General features: G+C 43.1%; 1 protein-coding gene across 1 annotated transcript; it reads right to left on the bottom strand.

The window, feature by feature from the left end:
• Positions 1–9,641: 9,641 nt before the first annotated feature.
• LOC129052818 (sperm protein associated with the nucleus on the X chromosome N2-like) lies at positions 9,642–16,852 on the bottom strand. Its single transcript, XM_054544176.1, has 3 exons — positions 16,789–16,852; positions 13,613–13,707; positions 9,642–10,067 (listed from the first exon to the last, which is right to left on the bottom strand). Exons 1-3 carry the CDS (start codon positions 16,850–16,852, stop codon positions 9,642–9,644), a joined length of 585 nt encoding a protein of 194 aa, XP_054400151.1.
• Between the last annotated feature and the right edge of the window lie 3,230 nt (positions 16,853–20,082).

Below are 20,082 nucleotides of genomic sequence, written 5' to 3'. Positions count from 1 at the left end.
CCTCCAGCTTTGTTCTTTTGGCTTAGGATTGACTTGGTGATGCGGGCTCTTTTTTGGTTCCATATGAACTTTAAAGTAGTTTTTTCCAATTCTGTGAAGAAAGTCATTGGTAGCTTGATGGGGATGGCATTGAATCTGTAAATTACCTTGGGAAGGATGGCCATTTTCATGATATTGATTCTTCCTACCCATGAGCATGGAATATTCTTCCATTTGTTTGTATCCTCTTTTATTTCCTTGAGCAGTGGTTTGTAGTTCTCCTTGAAGAGGTCTTTCACATCCCTTGTAAGTTGGATTCCTAGGTATTTTATTCTCTTTGAAGCAATTGTGAATGGGAGTTCACTCATGATTTGGCTCTCTGTTTGTCTGTTATTGATGTATAAGAATGCTTGTGATTTTTGCACATTGATTTTGTATCCTGAGACTTTGCTGAAGTTGCTTATCAGCTTAAGGAGATTTTGGGCTGAGACAATGGGGTTTTCTAGATATACTATCATGTCATCTGCAAACAGGGACAATTTGACTTCCTCTTTTCCTAATTGAATACCCTTGATTTCCTTCTCCTGCCTAATTGCCCTGGCCAGAACTTCCAACACTATGTTGAACAGAAGTGGTGAGAGAGGGCATCCCTGTCTTGTGCCAGTTTTCAAAGGGAATGCTTCCAGTTTTTGCCCATTCAGTATGATATTGGCTGTGGGTTTGTCATAAATAGCTCTTATTATTTTGAGATACGTCCCATCAATTCCTAATTTATTGAGAGTTTTTAGCATGAAGCGTTGTTGAATTTTGTCAAAGGCCTTTTCTGCATCTATTGAGATAATCATGTGGTTTTTGTCTTTCGTTCTGTTTATATGCTGGATTACATTTATTGATTTGCGTATATTGAACCAGCCTTGCATCCCAGGGATGAAGCCCACTTGATCATGGTGGATAAGCTTTTTGATGTGCTGCTGGATTCTGTTTGCCAGTATTTTATTGAGGATTTTTGCATCAATGTTCATCAAGGATATTGGTCTAAAATTCTCTTTTTTTGTTGTGTCTCTGCCAGGCTTTGGTATCAGGATGATGCTGGCCTCATAAAATGAGTTAGGGAGGATTCCCTCTTTTTCTATTGATTGGAATAGTTTCAGAAGGAATGGTACCAGCTCCTCCTTGTACCTCTGGTAGAATTCGGCTGTGAATCCATCTGGACCTGGACTTTTTTTGGTTGGTAAGCTATTGATTATTGCCACAATTTCAGCTCCTGTTATTGGTCTATTCAGAGATTCAACTTCTTCCTGGTTTAGTCTTGGGAGGGTGTATGTGTTGAGGAATTTATCCATTTCTTCTAGATTTTCTAGTTTATTTGCATAGAGGTGTTTGTAATATTCTCTGATGGTAGTTTGTATTTCTGTGGGATCGGTGGTGATATCCCCTTTATCATTTTTTATTGCATCTATTTGATTCTTCTCTCTTTTTTTCTTTATTAATCTTGCTAGTGGTCTATCAATTTTGTTGATCCTTTCAAAAAACCAGCTCCTGGATTCATTTATTTTTTGAAGGGTTTTTTGTGTCTCTATTTCCTTCAGTTCTGCTCTGATTTTAGTTATTTCTTGCCTTCTGCTAGCTTTTGAATGTGTTTGCTCTTGCTTTTCTAGTTCTTTTAATTGTGATGTTAGGGTGTCAATTTTGGATCTTTCCTGCTTTCTTTTGTGGGCATTTAGTGCTATAAATTTCCCTCTACACACTGCTTTGAATGCATCCCAGAGATTCTGGTATGTTGTGTCTTGGTTCTCATTGGTTTCAAAGAACATCTTTATTTCTGCCTTCATTTCGTTATGTACCCAGTAGTCATTCAGGAGCAGGTTGTTCAGTTTCCACGTAGTTGAGCGGTTTTGAGTGAGATTCTTAATCCTGAGTTCTAGCTTGATTGCACTGTGATCTGAGAGACAGTTTGTTACAATTTCTGTTCTTTTACATTTATTGAGGAGAGCTTTACTTCCAAGTATATGGTCAATTTTGGAATAGGTGTGGTGTGGTGCTGAAAAAAATGTATATTCTGTTGATTTGGGGTGGAGAGTTCTGTAGATGTCTATTAGGTCGGCTTGGTGCAGAGCTGAGTTCAATTCCTGGGTATCCTTGTTGACTTTCTGTCTCGTTCATCTGTCTAATGTTGATAGTGGGGTGTTAAAGTCTCCCATTATTAATGTGTGGGAGTCTAAGTCTCTTTGTAGGTCACTCAGGACTTGCTTTATGAATCTGGGTGCTCCTGTATTGGGTGCATATATATTTAGGATAGTTAGCTCTTCTTGTTGAATTAATCCCTTTACCATTATGTAATGGCCTTCTTTGTCTCTTTTGATCTTTGTTGGTTTAAAGTCTGTTTTATCAGAGACTAGGATTGCAACCCCTGCCTTTTTTTGTTTTCCGTTTGCTTGGTAGATCTTCCTCCATCCTTTTATTTTGAGCCTATGTGTGTCTCTGCACGTGAGATGGGTTTCCTGAATACAGCACACTGATGGGTCTTGAGTCTTTATCCAGTTTGCCAGTCTGTGTCTTTTAATTGGAGCATTTAGTCCATTTACATTTAAAGTTAATATTGTTATGTGTGAATTTGATCCTGTCATTATGATGTTAGCTGGATATTTTGCTCGTTAGTTGATGCAGTCTCTTCCTAGTCTCGATGGTCTTTACATTTCGGTATGATTTTGCAGTGGCTGGTACCGGTTGTGCCTTTCCATGTTTAGCGCTTCCTTCAGAAGCTCTTTTAGGGCAGGCCTGGTGGTGACAAAATCTCTCAGCATTTGCTTGTCTGTAAAGTATTTTATTTCTCCTTCACTTATGAAGCTTAGTTTGGCAGGATATGAAATTCTGGGTTGAAAATTCTTTTCTTTAAGAATGTTGAATATTGGCCCCCACTCTCTTCTGGCTTGTAGGGTTTCTGCCGAGAGATCCGCTGTTAGTCTGATGGGCTTCCCTTTGATGGTAACCCGAGCTTTCTCTCTGGCTGCCCTTAACATTTTTTCCTTCATTTCAACTTTGGTGAATCTGACAATTATGTGTCTTGGAGTTGCTCTTCTCGAGGAGTATCTTTGTGGCGTTCTCTGTATTTCCTGAATCTGAATGTTGGCCTGCCTTGCTAGATTGGGGAAGTTCTCCTGGATAATATCCTGCAGAGTGTTTTCCAACTTGTTTCCATTCTCCCCGTCACTTTCAGGTACACCAATCAGACGTAGATTTGGTCTTTTCCCATAGTCCCACATTTCTTGGAGGCTTTGCTCGTTTCTTTTTATTCTTTTTTCTCTAAACTTCCCTTCTCGCTTCATTTCATTCATTTCATCTTCCAGGGCTGATACCCTTTCTTCCATTTGATCGCATCGGCTCCTGAGGCTTCTGCATTCTTCACGTAGTTCTCGAGCCTTGGTTTTCAGCTCCATCAGCTCCTTTAAGCACTTCTCTGTATTGGTTATTCTAGTTATACATTCTTCTAAATTTTTTTCAAAGTTTTCAACTTCTTTGCCTTTGGTTTGAATATCCTCCCGTAGCTCGGAGTAATTTGATCGTCTGAAGCCTTCTTCTCTCAGCTCGTCAAAGTCATTCTCCGTCCAGCTTTGTTCCGTTGCTGGTGAGGAACTGCGTTCCTTTGGAGGAGGAGAGGTACTCTGGTTTTTAGAGTTTCCAGTTTTTCTGCTCTGTTTTTTCCCCATCTTTGTGGTTTTATCTACTTTTGGTCTTTGATGATGGTGATGTACAGATGGGTTTTTGGTGTGGATGTCCTTTCTGTTAGTTTTTCTTCTAACAGACAGAACCCTCAGCTGCAGGTCTGTTGGAGTACCTGGCCGGCCGTGTGAGGTGTCAGTCTGCCCCTGCTGGGGGGTGCCTCCCAGTTAGGCTGCTCAGGGGTCAGGGGTCAGGGGTCAGGGACCCACTTGAGGAGGCAGTCAGCCCGTTCTCAGATCTCTAGCTGCCTGCTGGGAGAACCACTGCTCTCCTCACAGCTGTCAGACAGGGACATTTAAGTCTGCAGAGGTTACTGCTGTCTTTTTGTTTGTCTGTGTCCTGCCCCCAGAGGTGGAGCCTACAGAGGCAGGCAGGCCTCCTTGAGCTGTGGTGGGCTCCACCCAGTTCAAGCTTCCAGGCTGCTTTGTTTACCTAAGCGAGCCTGGGCAATGGCGGGCGCCCCTCCCCCAGCCTGGCTGCCGACTTGCTGTTTGATCTCAGACTGCTGTGCTAGCAATCAGCGAGACTCCGTGGGCGTAGGACCCTCTGAGGCAGGTGCGGGCTATACTCTCCTGGGGCACCGTTTCCTAAGCCCGTCGGAAAAGCACAGTATTCGGGTGGGAGTGGCCCGATTTTCCAGGTGCCGTCTGTCACCCCTGGAAGGGGAACTCCCTGACCCCTTGCGCTTCCCGAGTGAGGCAATGCCTCGCCCCTGCTTCGGCTGGCGCACGGTGCGCTCACCCACTGACCTGCGCCCACTGTCTGGCACTCCCTAGTGAGATGAACACGGTACCTCAGATGGAAATGCAGAAATCACCCGTCTTCTGCGTCGCTCGCGCTGGGAGCTGTAGACCGGAGCTGTTCCTATTCGGCCATCTTGGCTCCTCCCCTGTCCCACCGCTTTTTAATTTTTTGTTGTTTCTCTTTGTATCTTATTGTGTTGACTACGTCTTGAAAAGTTGTGCTTTTTATTTTTGATTGGTTTATCCTTTAGTCTTTCTACTTAGAATAAGAGCAGTTTACACACTACAGTTACTTTGTTATAATATTCTGTTTTTCTGTGTACTTACAATGACCACTGAGTTTTGTACCTTCAGTTGATTACTTATTGTTCAGTACCGTCCTTTTCTTTCTGATTTAAATACTCCTTGTAACATTTCTTGTAGGACAGGGCTGGTGTTGATGAAATCCCTCAGCTTTCCATTCTCTGGGACCATTCTTTTTTCTCCTTCATGTTTGAAGGATAGTTGTTTTAGATATATTATTCTAAGGTTAAAAATTTTTTCTTTCAGCACTTTAAATATGTCATGCCACTCTCTCCTGGCCTGTAAGGTTTCCACTGAAAAGTCTGCTGCCAGACATATTGGAGCTCCATTGGATGTTATTTGTTTCTCTTATCTTGCTGCTTTAAGAACGATTGTTTATCCTTGATTTTTGGGAGTTTCATTATTGAATGACTTGAAGTAGCCTTCTTTGAGTTAAGTCTGCTTGGTGTTCTATAACATTTTTGTACTTGGATATTTGTATCTTTCTCTAGGTTTGGGAAGTTCTCTATTATTATCTCTTTGAAGAAACTTTCTACTCTTATGTGTTTCTGTACCTCCTCCTTAAGGCCAATAACTCTTAGATTTGTCCTTTTGAAGCTATTTTCTAGATCCTGTAGGCATGCTTCATTGCTTTCTACTCGGTTTTTCTTTTGTCTTTTGTGACTGTATATTTTCAAATAGCCTGTCTTCAAGCTTATTAATTCTATCTTCTGCTTGATTGATTCTGCTATTAACAGAATTTGAGAGATTCTGCAGCCTATCACTTGCATTTTTCAGCTCCACAATTTCTGCTTGATTCATTTTAATTATTTGAAACTTGTTGTTAACTTATCTGATAGAATTCTGAATTCTTCTCTGTGTTACATTGAATTTCTTTGAGTTTTATCAACCCGCCTATTTTTTTTTTTTTTTTTTTTTTGAGTCAGAGTTTCACTTTTGTTGCCCATGCTGTACTGCAATGGTGCGATCTCGGCTCCCTGCAACCTCTGCCTCCTGAGTTCAAGCAATTCTCTGGCCTCGGCCTCCCCAGTAGCTGTGATTACAGGCATGAGCCACCACGCCTAGTTAATTTTCTATTTTTAGTGGAGATGGTGTTTCACCATGTTGGTCAGGCTGGTCTTGAACTCCTGACCTCAGGTGATCCACCTGTCTCGGACTACCAAAATGCTGGAATTGCAGGCATGACCCAGTTATTCTGAATTTTCTGTCTGAAGGGTCACATATCTGTTTCTCCAGAATTGGTCCTGGCGGCTTATTTACTTCATTTGGTGAGGGTATGTTTTCCTGGATGGTGTTGATACTAGTAGATATTCTTCAGTGTCTGGTCATTGAAGAGTTAGTTACTTATCGTAGTCTTCACTGTCTGGGCTTGTTTGTAACCATCCTTTTTGAGAATATTTTCCAGCTATTTGCAAAGACTTGGGGCTTTTGTTTCAAGCTCTATCTGCTTTAGGGGGCACCCCAAGCGCAGTAATGCTGCAGTTCTTGCATACTTCTGGAGGTACCACCTTGAGGGTTTCAGAAAAGATCCAGGAGAAGTCTCTGGGTTATCAGGCAGAGACTCCTGTTCCCTTCCCCTACTTTCTCCCACACAAACTGTGTGTCTCTGTCTCCATGTTCTGAGCCACCTAAAGCTGGGAGTGGAGTGATACAGGCACTCTTGTATCCACAAACACTATGACTGTGCTGGGTCAGACCTGAAGCCTGCACAGAGCTGGGTCTTGCCAAAGGCCTGCTATAACCACTCCCTGGCTACTGCCTATATTTTCTCAAAGCCCTGAGGCTCTGTAATCAGCAGGTGGCAAAGCTAGCCAGGCCTGTGTCCTTCCTTTCAGGGCAGTGAGTTCCCTCAGGTGGGTTCAGAGGTGTCATCCAGGAGTCAGGGATTAGAGATAAACACCTGGTGTTCTATTGTATTGCAACTGAGCTGACACTCAAACCACAAGAAGCAGTTTTTCCCACACTTCCTTCCGTTTTTCAAAGGCAGGGGAGCCTCACCCTCCTATAGCATCCCCTACTACAGGCCATAGAGAGTACTACAACACTGCCACTGATGCTCCCTTAAGTCCCAGGGGTTCTTAAGTCAGCTCCTGGTGAATGCTGCCTGGACTAGGACTCACCCTTCAGGGCAGTGGGCACCTGTCTGGTCACGGGCACGTCCAGAAATGCTGTCCAGAAGTCAAGTCCTGGAATCGGGGACCCCAGTAGCCTGCTTGTTACTCTATTCCCCTCTTACCATGTTGGTACCTGAAGCCAGTATGTCTCAGAGGTTCACCCAAGGTCCTTGATGTAGTACCTGGTTATCGCTGCTGTCTATTCGGGAACCAAGGACTATTCAGTTGGCCGGTGATTAATGCTGCCAGGGCTTGGCCATTTCTTTCAAGGCAGCAGTTTTCTTTCTGGCCTAGGGTGTGTCTAGAAATGTTATCCAGGAACTAGTGCCTGGAACAGGGGCTTCACAATCCTGACCAGTGCCCTGTCCTGCTGTAGTTGAGCTGGTATTCAAGATGCAATAAAAAAAAAATGCTCCTCACTATTCCATCTCCTCAAGTGGAAGGAAGGGGCCTTTTATGGAGCTGCTGGCTGGGAAGTCTGAGGCTAGGGCAGGGGTGACACCAGCACTCACTTGGCTGCCCCAGCTGATGTCTCAGTAGGTCATGTGCACCCCTCCACATACCCGCCACAGTCCACTGCCTCTGGGCCCAATTCTATGCTAGAACTCACCTACGAATTACAGATCTTATGGCCTAGACTGCCTTTAAGGTTTTCTGAGAAACCTGGAACAGTTTTTTAGCCCGTGGTGGCAAGGTTTGCAGAAACTCAAGTTCTGATTACTGGGATGGGTAATTGCCCTCTGGCTAGAGTTGGTTTAAATGATCCCTTCCCAGATGGGAATCAGCTAAGTTTGGTCTGGTTTTCTTTTCTCCTGTAAGAGACAGCACTGAGTTCAGTGCCTCACAACTGCTCTGCTCTTGCTCTTCCAGCTTCCAGGGATGCTCTGTACACCACACTGCCACTGCCTAGGGTAGGGAAGGGGTGGCGACAGCGATTTAAGACTGTTTTTTCTAACTCTTCAGTGCCTCTTTCAGTGATACAACCAGGTGCTATGAGAGTTCCCCTGATTTTGGGTTCTTATGGAGGTGTTTTGTTCCGTGTGGATAGCTGTTAAATTTGTGTCCTTGCGAGAGGGCTGATCGGTGCAGCCTTCTATTCTGCTTTTCTTGCTCCGCCTCTCTCAGCTTAGTTTTTTTTCCCCCCCCCCTCTGCAATGCCTAAGGCTAAAGAATGTGATCCCGTATTACTATCCTAATATGAAAAATTCTTTCATGTCACGTGCTGGATGGAAATATTAGTTTGCAATGAGAAATACCTTCAATTGTGCATATCAAAGAGTAAGAAAAAAAGCATTGGGATTTTTTGTTTTTACCTTGTGGTCCGACAACTTGAAAGAATATTCTTTTATTCCAAAGATGGTATGTGGGGGATTTTGTTCTGGAAATCAGTGCTAGGTATTTAGGTATTCGGTTAGAGAAAAGAAAACTGGGTTTTGTCTATTGGTATTTAGTATATTTTATGTTTTCATGTTATCAATGACAATGTTATGACTTAGCAAACAACAGTTACAAATAACTAAAATTGTTATTGCTCCTGAATTTTTATTTAACTCCCTCATGTATCCTGTGAAGACCTTCTTGTTTTACCTAATTATCTCTCCAACATCCCCTGAACTCTCAACAGGTAGGCACTATGTGAAGGTCAATTCAAAGACAGAAACTAAAACCCCATCCACAGGTGACTCCATGGTGAATCCCTGTGGTGTCTTTTCCCCGCTAACCGATGTGTATCCACCAAGCAGTTTTCTTTTTCACTATAAATATTATACTGTTTGACATTTTAAGAAACATTGTAATCAAAATCTGTAGCCTTAATTAAATGATGAATTTCAGGAAATTATAATGCAAAATGGAAGTGTTATAAAGCTGATAATAGACACACTCTCCTAAAAATGATCTCACCACATCACACCTAACCCTTCTCACCACCTTGCAGTTCACATTCCATGGAAAAAAGCTCCTCATACTTGGAGTGTTTTACTTTCCTTTTCCCAAGTCATGGCGATTTTGAATATTCACACTTTCTGGATATCAACACATTTCTAAAGCATACTTATCTTGATTAAAGACTGTTGAGGAATGGGTGCAGCACACCAGCATGGCACATGTATACATATGTAACTAACCTGCACATTGTGCACATGTGCCCTAAAACTTAAAGTCTAATAATAATAAAATAAAAATAAAAATAAAAGACTGTTGAGGTCATTAAAACAGTAACATAAATATTTAAGATGCATTGAAAATTTTGTTTTAGAATTGGCTTTTCAATCATTTCATTACAAGCAATGCTTTCCTGCTGTTTACTTACGCCTACATCTACTATCTTCTTTTGTATTGTGCTTTGTGTTTTACAGAACATTTACTCTTTATAAAGCATATATTTCTAACCTAGGAAAATATCAAATGGAAAGGGTATGGGAATACCTTTGATATGTACATTCAGCAGAACTACGTGCTGTCAGGTACAGTTGCATGAACATATACACATCTCCACTTCCTGTGAGATAAAATTTTAAGAAGAAAATTTTCTTTAGGAATCAGTCCTCCCCCAGGCCTTATTTACAATGTCTGGCTTACTGTCAACCTGTGAGTCTGTCCACCAACCCTACAGGACCTCATATCCCTCCCTTCTCAAATGCCTACCTCTTCCCTTCCCTTCCCCCCCACCGTCAGAAAACAGGCAGAGATATACACAGCCATCAGCTTCTCAAACTTGATTTTATTGTAATCATCGCCGTTGGTGGTGAGGATTTGTCCAATTTGGTTTCTCCATGTTTGACTAGTCTTCCTCACCCTCCTCTGAAGATCCTTCAGATGCGTCTGGGTCTTTGTCCTCTTGTGAAGATCCTGCAGCTGAGTCTAGGTCTTTATCCTCCTGTGAAGATCCTTCAGATAACCCTAGGTCTTCATCCTCCTGGGAAAATCCTTCAGGTAAGTCTAGGTCTTCATCCTGCTTTGAAGATCCTTCAGATGAGTCTAGGTCTTCGTCTTCCTGTGAAGATCCTTCAGCGGAGTCTAGGCCTTCGTCCACCTCCTCTTGCACTGGATTGATGGAGTTCTCTCGGGACTGGTCATTCTCCAGTTGATTTGAATGTATTTTCTTAGTCTTCCTGTAGCACAACACTAATACTGTTGAATATTCTGACGTTTTCTTCTTTTTCAAACTCGGTTCGAGGGCTAAGTCTCTGTTTGGTGTCTCCTGCATCTGTTAAGAAAACAGGGAGAGGCCAGAAAGACATTATTGTGGGTGAATAGGATAGAGACTGGATAGCAAGGGGGGCTTTATGAGAAGGAATGCAGGTTGAGGAAGGGGTTTGATCCAGAGAAGAACAAGGTTGAATCACAGGGTAGGGATCTATGGGGAAGAAGAAGAGGAGCATGGGTAAGGTCGTCTGTTAGTCCAAACTGCACCATTTTGTTAGTTCTTTGCTTTTTGCAGTCCTTGGTCAAAGTGAAACATCCCATGGGGGTTCAGGCCATGAGAAACATCCTGCCTAACCACCTGTCCACAAGGCAGACAAAGGCCCAACTAAAGAAACATCCCTATCGTATCTTGCTTGGCAAAGTTCTAAGGAACACCACGATGATATTCCACAAGAAAAAGGGCCAAACCACCTGATCATAAGAACATCTTATCAATATCCTGCCGGGCAGCAAGCCATACTGCCCAGATCCCTCCCACCCATACCTGTAAGTACCCCAGACTGTAAGTGGTGGTGGGATCTGGCATTAAGCTGGTCCCCCACTTCCACAAGCGTCTGCAGTATTCCTGTGTTGCTGTTTGAGCTGCCCCCTCTCTGTGTGTCTTTCTTTCATCCTCGCCTTCTCTTCAAAACCTAACATTTTGGTGTCAAAACCTGGAGTGGTGATTGGGTTCTAATGGGTAAATTTTCTCCTGCAACCGGGAAAGCAGAAAGCAGCACAAACTAGACCAGGGCCTGCTTCCGGATCCTGAGTCATCTCCCTGTTCCTAGTTCCGTTCCCCTTATACTCTAGTCTTCTCCAGACCTGGGATAACCTCCAGGTATTGATCAAACTGTCGACCTTTTTTATTTCCTTTGCTTCCCCTTTCTGAGCTGCTGCAACAAGGATCACCCCCATTTCTGGACATCACATCCAACACTGGGCGTCAATTAGTGTTTTCTGCCTGTTCTCCAAAAAACAATCAAGTGCTGGGTGAGAGGTCTCCCCAGTCACCAGGTGACCGCAGCCTCCCTTCTCAGGGGACAGCCTCAGAACGTTTGCCACTCTGGCCGATCCAGCCCCTGGGGAGCATGAATAGTACACGGCTGCCCCGACTCTCCAGGTCCCTTCTTCCAGGCGGAATCGAGTACTCACTTTCCTCTGGTGTATTCACTTCTCTCTGGAGTACTCGCTCCCCCTGGGGTATTCACTCTCTTCCAGGGTACTCACTTTCCTCAGGGGTATTCACTCCCATCCAGAGTATTCACTCCCCTCTTCCAAAAAAACAAAACATTCAACTTCCAAGTTCAACATAATCTAAAAAACTTTCTCCAACACAATGGTAAGTAATCTGAAGTGCTTTGCTTATATCTTCGTTCACAGCTCACTCTCCCTCTCTGCCAATCTTGTTCACCTTTTCAAATCTTCCTCCTCAAGGAGAAACCCCCCAAAATGCCTCCTCCTCCAGACAAGCGCCTTCCTCCTCTGAATCTCAACCTGGCCAACAAACCCCTTCCTCTGCCTCCTGCCCACTACCATTCCCTCCACCTTCTCCTTCGGATCCAGCTCCTCCACCCACTTACTGTCGCCCTCCATCCCCCTTCCTTCTCCACCTCAAACCAGGTCTCACGCCCAACCCTCTTTTGCCGAAAACCGGGCACATGCCCAAAGGCCTTCCAAAGTCTTTCCCCTGCAGGAGGTTGCGAGGCCTGAAGGCATAATCTGAATTCAAGTTCCCTAGCTGACTTCTCCCATATTGAAGAGACTTGACTCCTTTTCAATGGATCCTACCTCCTTCTGCAAGGAATTTCTGTACTTCCCTAAATCTTATGACCTTACCTGGCATGACATATATGTCATCCTCTCCTCTACCCTCACCTTGGAGGACAGGGAACGCATCTTTATTGGCACCCAGACCTATGAGAACACCCTCCAACAAAAAGATGCTGCTCACAACCCAATAGGGACCCTAGCTGTCCCCAGAACTGACCCCAATTGGAATTGTCAGGCAACTTCCGTAGACAGACAGAAACCAGGCCATATCATATCATGCTTTCTAGCTGGCATAAATAAAGTTGCCCCTGCTCTTTTCCTCTCCTGCCTTCCAAAGGTCACAACTAAATATGCCACCTTAAGCCCTAGTAACAATAAGGGCAAAATCGACCTCCATTTACACTTTATCTCCCAGTCAGCCCCAGACATTTGAAGAAAACTTAAAAAAATGGAGGATGGCCCTCAAACCTCCCAAAGAAACTTAATCAAAGTGGCCTTTAAGGTCTTTAAGAATAGAGAGGCAGCACTGAAAACCCCAAACCTAAAGAAAGACCAGGCTAAATACCAAATGCTGGTAGCTGCCAGTCAACAGGGTTCCCAAGGCATACAGAATTCCTCAACTTGGCAACAGTCAACTCCAGGAGCCTGTTATAGGTGCGTCCAACACAGACACTGGGAAAAAGCCTACCCTAATCCCAGGATATTCTGAAAACCTTGCCCCATCTGTGGTACCAAGCAACACTGGAAGTCAAACTATGCTCAGTGAAACTCTTCATCCTGCTTCACCACCCACACCTGAAGACAGATGGGGCCTAGAGTCCACTGCCCCTACTGCCATCACCACCTCGGAACCCAGGGTAATTCTGTCAGTCTCTAGTAAGCCCATGTCTTTCCTATTGGATGCTCAATGGGACAACTAGTTACTCGATTTTACCCGAATATTCTAGATCCTTTTTCAGTTCTTCGGTCTCTGTTGTGAGAGTCAATAGAATCCCCTCTAGGCACAGACTCGTCCTTTATTATACAACCTATTCAACACCCCCCTTCACCCACTCTTTCCTGGTTATCCCTCAGCCCCTACACCTATCTTGGGGTGGGACATATTAAGTAAATTCCAGGCCTCCATGCAATGTGATTCCCACAATTCTACCCCTTTTATTTTACTCTGACACCGAAATGCTTCCCTCTCCCCCCACTCATCCTCATTATTTACCGTTACCTTCTGTTAATTCTAAAGTTTGGAATGTTTCTAAACCCACAATAGCCACACATCACATCCCAGTTAAAATAACCCTTCAGAACCCCTCCATTTTCCTTTGTCAGTCTCAATATCCCCTTAATCCAGCCGGTTTAAGGGGCCTCAATCCTATTTGTAAACTTTGGCAAGCTAAAATTCTCAAGCCTGTCAACTCTCCCCACAATAGCCCTATTCTGGCTTTCCAAAAGACAGACAAGACTTAGCCCTTTTTCCAGGATCTCCAAGTTGTTAACCAGGCAGTGGTACCAATCCATCTGGTGGTCTGCAACCCATATACTCTACTCTCCTGTACTCCTACCTCTACCACACACTCCTCTGTGTTGGAGCTAAAAGACGCCTATTTCACTATTCCCTTAAACCCAGCTTACCAAAGTCTCTTTGTTTTAACTTGGCCAAATCCTAATACTCACATGTCCACCCAACTAACATGGATTATACTCCCACAGGGGTTCCAGGATAGCCCCCACCTATTCAGACAGGCCCTCATCAAGGACCTAGCTGAACTTCCTCTTTTTCCTAGGGCCCTCCTCCAATACGTCAATGACCTCCTTCTCTGTAGCCCTTTCCTTAACCTGTCCATTCAACATACCACTCAGGTTTTTAACTTCCTCCATAATCAAGGAGATTGGGCCTAACCCACAAAATCTCAGGTAGCACAAACATGGGTTTGTCCTAACCCCTAATTCTCGAACCATCCCAAACCAACGAAAGGAGCTAATTTGGGACATGCCCCTTCCCCACACACAAAAAAGGACCTCCTCTCCTTCTTGGGCCTTGTGGGATACTTTAGGCTGTGAATTCCCAACTTTGACTTGCTGGCCAAGCCACTCTACATGGCCTCACATGGGCCCATCCCAAAACCCCCAAACCGAGGTTACCCCATCAATTCCCACTAAAACAAAACAAAAACAAAAACAAACGAACAAACAAACAAACAAAACTTAAAAATGCCCTTTTAATTGCCCTGACACCGGGACTGCCCAACCTCACCAAGCCCTTTACTTTGTATGTATATTCCGACCAAGGCCTTGCCCTTGGACCACTCTGCCAAACATACGGTGATGCCGCACAAGCCATTGCACATCTCTCAAAACAACTGGACTCTGTCATCCAATGCTGGTCACTCTGACTAAAAATCTTGGGGACGGCCACGTTGCTGGCCTTAGAGGCACGGAAACTCCCTCTTTACCAACACATTACTATTGCATCTTCCCATTACCTACAGGACCTCATAAACCATCAATTTCTTCTATCCCTCACACCATCCTGCTTACATCAGGTACATGCCTTATTCATAGGTAACCCTCTGATCACCTTCCAGAAACATAAAACTCTCAACCCAGCCACCTTCCTCCCTGTAAACACTTCCGACTCTAAGCGCTCTCACTCCTGCCTGGACCTCTTAGACTCCCTCTCCTCCCACTTCCAACACACTTCAGATGCCCCTTTGCAGGGAACACATACATGATTAATTAATGGAAGCTCTTTTAGGGAGCCGTGTCCAGCAGCTGGCTATTCCATCATTGCTGAAAATAAACTCCTAGAGTCCAATGCTCTCCCACCCCATGCTACCTCTCAACAGGCAAAGCTAGTTGCCCTAACCAGGGCCCTCACACTAGCAAAGGGAAAGAGGGTCAACATTGACACCAATTCCAAATATGCATACTATATCCTACAGTCTCATGCCTTAATCTGGCAGGAACAGGGTTTCCTAACTACAAAAGGAACTCCCATAAGAAATGGCAAACTTATACATAAGCTGCTGGGGGTGGATAAACTACCACTAAAAGCCACCATTATCCATTGCAAGGGACACTGAAAGGCTACAGATGCCAAAACCGAGAAAAACCTTTCAACAAATTCGGCAGCCTGGCAGGCAGCCTTTAAAACCCCATCGTTATTGCTCATTTTTTCCCAGCATACACCCTGCATATACCCAGTAGGAACGAACCCCACTTGCCCGGACTGGCGCCATTCAGGAAAAAATGGTTCCACCTCAATGATAAAAGTGTCTTGTCCAAGTTTAAAAAACCTTCTGTACTTTCATATGCGCACAACCATTTCCATGCCAGTTATTGCCCCTACTCCAGTTTTTAAAAACTTATATATATTCTTCCACCGTGGCTGCCCATCTCAAAGATATTACTAAGGCATGTTCCCTTTGCACTCAAACTTCCCCTCAGGAAGCTATCAAACCACCTCCTTTCCAACACACAAGGCCTGAGGACACTTACCAGGGCAGGACTAGCAAATCAACATCGCTCACATGCCCCCCAGAAAGTGATTCCTATACCTTCTGATAATAGTAGATAAATCATCTGGATGGACAAAAGCTTTTCCCACCACCACCAAAAAGGCACGCACCATCGCTTCTATTCTCTTCACCCATATTATCCACCGGTTTAAACTCGCTCTTGCATCCAGTCAGATAATGTGCCAATTTGTTTCACAGTTTAACCAACAGCTGGCAAAGGCTCTAAACATTAAATCGGCTTTGCATATTCTTTGCCACCCCGAATCTTCAGGAAAAATTTTATAAAAAACAACAACTAACCAAACTCTCCCTAAAGGTTAAAATGGCCTGGACTTCACTTCTCCCACTGTTCCTCATGCGTTTATGAGTCATTTCCCAAAAGCCCCTCAGCCTAAGCCCATTTAAACTCATGTACAAATCCCCCTTTATCCTCCAAAATATCCCCATATTTTCTCCCCCTTCTATATGGAATACTTGGCCAGCGTTACACCTCACCCAATATCTAATAAGACAATACGCAAATGCTTGCTTGACCCAGCCTAAAAGTCCATCCTCAAAACACTCCTTCCTGTCCCTACAACCAGGGGACTGGGTCTGAATCACAGACTCCTCCTCCTCCCCTCTCCAACCTAAGTGGAGGGATTCTCACCAGGTGATGCTAACTACTCCCACAGCGCCAAAGCTAACATCCTTTCCACACTGAATGCACCATTCTAAACTAAAAAGAGCACCAGATCCACGTGCAGAAATTTGTTCACCCCCAAATTATTCTCCTTCCCTCGTAGGACCAGCCTCACTGTACTTAACAAGAATTCCAGAATTTGCCAATCCAGAACACCCTAGCCCATAACACGCTCCGTCGCCAATTTCCAATCTTTTATCTCCTACTTTGTTTCAGATCTTTCCTGGTTTCCCTTCCCCATGTCCCTGGATAGTCTATGCCAATTTCTCACACTAATGCAGGAGGTATGACTGCAGGGCACCGAGGAACTTTCATAGAAAGGGACAGGCACTTTGAGCCAGGGACTTTGCAGAGCATCCCCAGGGCATTTGTAGTAGAAAAAGGGACTTGAGAGCTTTCGTCTCTCTTTGTCCAATCTCATGCATTCAGAAACGTTGGGAACAGACAGTCCCTTACCGGAGGATGTGTCTCAGAAAGATCTTTTGTGGAAGAAATAAATTATTTTCATATCTTTATTTATAAAGCCTTTTTTACTTTTTTTTTTCCGGACAGAGTGTCACTCTGTTGCTCAGGCTGGAGGGCAGTGGCATGACCATACCTCACTGAAGCCTCCATCTCCTGGGCTCAAACAATCCTCCCGATGTAGCCTCCCCAGTCCCTGCTACTACAGATGCAGACACCACACCTGGGTAATTGGTTTATTTATTTTTTAGATAGTGGTCTCACTGTGTTGCCCATGCTGATCTCCTTTTACTGGGCTCAAGCCATCCTCTCACCTTGGCTAGTTTTATAAATGCTTTTATTAATCGCTTTGTTCTCTGGTTCTGGGTTTTCTGCCATGCTTCGAATAAATGTAATTGAATAAATTCTTCTGTAGACTAAATACATTCACGCCTGTTTACTTTTTTCTTTTAGGTTGTGTTACTACACATTTAAATCTCTGGACTGGTAACTAATTTCCCTGAATATACCTGTAGGTCATTCAGACAGTGTGTGTTTCAGAAATAGCCATAGATTCTGATCATAGGCTCTAGGCTCAGTTATGACCAGAAAACAAGTCCTGCCAGTCTCCTACCTCAAATATATGTTTGTGTATTGACCTGATCTTTGGGACAAGCTTCCCAGACTGAAACCATGGTATCATAAAGCTGGATGCTTTCTTGAGGAGATAGAGTGACATCCATATTTTCAATTCGAGTGTAAATAAATTAATTAATGGATGAAAAGATGTATGCAACAATGCAAAACAGAATAACCGGTATTTGATTAATACGGCATCACCAAATTTTGCTTTAACAGATCTGATCGTAATTATTTCAGTCTTTGTGGGTCACGAAGTTTCTGTGGCATAGTGTTGTGTTTTTTGGAAATAATACTTTTAAATGGAAACAAAATCCTTATCTCAATGGCTATGCAAAACAAGCTATGGGCTGTATTTAGATCTCAAGCCATAGTCAGCTAGCCCCTGGATTATCTTTTACTTCACATATTTGAATGCTGTATTTTTGTACCAGTAGTCAAAATATTAACAAAGGAGAGTTCTACCACCAGGCAAGATTTAGAAAGCCTCAAGAGAAGGTCACTTTAGCCTTGAAAATGGGAAAAAGCCTAATAATCTATAACATTATCTTTTGTTTTGCTTTGTTTGTAGATCATGAGAGACCTGAGGTAACAAGGCAGCCATGAGAACTGATCCAAAAGGGTGACTAGTCCCTCTGAGGAGGGATGAGACACACAAACTGCATCACCTGTGGCAGAGCATGTGTGGAAGAAGTGACAGCCATAACAGGGGGTAAGAAGAAAACCACTGAAAATGTAACAAATTCATAAAGTTCAAACACAGGCATTTGAGAGAGCTGGAATCCTGGGAAGTCTCAGACACCAGTGGAATTCACGTTCACAGACAGAAAGATATCCCGTCTCAAAAAACAGAGTCAGAGTCTATAAGACTGGATAAAAAGCAAGAACAAAAATAACAGATGCTGGTGAGTTTGTGTAGAAAAGGCAATGCTTACACCCTGTTGGCTGGAGTATAAATTAGTTCAACCATTGTGGAAAGGAGTGTGGCAATTCCTCACGGACTTAAGAACAGAAGTACCATTTGGCCTCGCAATCTCATTGCTGGGACTGTACCCAAAGGTACATAAATTTTTCTGTTATAAAGACACATGCACATGTATGGTCATTGTAGCAGTACTCACAATAGCAAGGACATGGAATCAACCTAAATGCCCATCAGTAATAGACTGCACTTTTTAAAATGTGGTACATATACACCATGGAGTACTATGCAGCCATAAAAAACAGTGAGATCATGTCCTTTCCAGGAACACGGATGGAGCTGGAGGCCATTATCCTTAGCAAAGTAATGCAGGAACAGAAAACCCAATACCACAAGAAGTCACTTATAAATGGGAGCTAATTGATGAGAACACATGGACACCCAGAGAGGGCCAACATGACAGGGCCTATCAGAGGGTAGAGGACGGGAGGAGGGAGAGGATCAACAAAATAACTAATGGGCACTGGCCTTAATACCTGGGTGATGAAATAATCTGTACAACAAACCCCATGACATGAGTTTACCTATATTACAAGCCTGCACATGCACCCCCGAATGCAAAATAAAAGTTAAAAGAAAACTCGCAAAAAATTGTGAACTCTTCTGATCTTTCTACTTAAAAATATCAGTTCATTTCTTTTTATAAAAAGAAGGAAAGAAGGAAGGGAGTGAGACATAAAGGGAGCGAGGGGGGAAGGGAGAAAATAAGGACAAATGGAGCGAGGGAGAGAGGATGGAAAGAAGTAAGAGAGGGAGGAAGGGAGGGAGAGAAGAAGGGAGGAAGGGAGGGAGAGAAGAAGGGAGGAAGGGAGGAAGGAAAGAAGGAATGAAGGAAGGAAGGAAGGAAGGAAGGAAGGAAGGAAGGAAGGAGAGAGAGAAAAATAGGGCTGAACAAACGTTTCTGCCTCTAGCCAAACAGCTCTTGGTGGGAAGGCACTTTTAGAAACTTGAGGGAAAAGTAACATAAATCAGAGAATTTTAATCATCTTCATTTACAGCCCTTCAAAAGTTATTCTGGCTGTTGTTTCTGAGCGATTCAAACCTGCCTTGGTCTCCATTAAATCCATGTATTCTCCAGAAGGCCAACTCTTCCCTGGATTAACAGCCCATCTGAGGACCAACACAGACTGGTTAGTCTAGGAAGAAAAAGAAAAGAAAAGTGCAGGAGACCAACATTTCCTCCCCTATGATATATATATATATATATTTTTTTTTTTTTTTTTTTTTACTTTTCCTCCTCAATCTACAGAAGGATATTTGAATCCTCAGATTTCAAAGCTAAGAGAACTCTGAGAGATCATTTTATATAGTTGTTTTTCAAAGAATTTTTAGCAAAAGAACACCTTCATGAAATGAAATTTTATCCAAAACCCTACTGTAGAAAATACGGGGATAAAATTATATTTTTCATATAATTATATCACTTTGGTGTCAAGATATCTTTCCAGAAAGGCTGTCAAAGAGTTTGATTGAGGTTCTTTTGAAGAACCTAGCAAAGTATTCTGTGTATTTCTGCATAATATTTTAGTTGTATATTACCTTCTGCATCTAATTTTTTGGTATTTTTATTGTTGTTGCACAGTCGTAAGAAGATCTTGATTTTCACAATATATTTATCAGTAATCTGTATCTTGAAAAAAAAGAACTGCACTCTAAATATAAATAAGATACCAATAAAAGATGGAAGAAGATATTTCCTGCAAATATGAATCACATAAACTCGAAGTGTCAAATTAATACCTCACAAAGCACATTTTATAGTGGAGATTATTACAAGGGACAAAGTGGGACATTACATAATAATCATAGAGAGGTGCATTGATTCAGAAGACTGAAACACCATGAATATGTAGGCACTTTCAAAATACTTGAGGGAAAACTGATACATCACAAAGAAGAAATAAACATACGTGCATTTAGTAGAAGACTTCCCCATTACTCCCGGCATTCAGTAGAAAAAGTGTCAAAAAATCAGGATATATAAATGCAGAAGGCTTGAACAGCACTA

This window comes from Pongo abelii, chromosome X, assembly GCF_028885655.2.
Source record: "Pongo abelii isolate AG06213 chromosome X, NHGRI_mPonAbe1-v2.0_pri, whole genome shotgun sequence".
Taxonomy (NCBI): Eukaryota; Metazoa; Chordata; class Mammalia; order Primates; family Hominidae; genus Pongo; species Pongo abelii.
The sequence above is the reverse complement of the archived record's forward strand: the minus strand, read 5'-3'. Positions and strand labels throughout refer to the sequence as shown.

Bases quoted from the DNA above. Each gene is read 5' to 3' on its own strand.
- LOC129052818 (XM_054544176.1), bottom strand. From the start codon at position 16,852: ATGGCAGAAAACCCAGAACCAGAGAACAAAGCGATTAATAAAAGCATT. The intron at 13,708-16,788 runs GTGAGAGGATGG...TTTGTGGGTTAG, and splicing joins CATTTATAAAACTAGCCAAG to GCCCAATCTCCTTGATTATG. The intron at 10,068-13,612 runs GTATTGGAGGAG...TTTTCTTAACAG, and splicing joins CAGAGAAGGAGGTCATTGAC to ATGCAGGAGACACCAAACAG.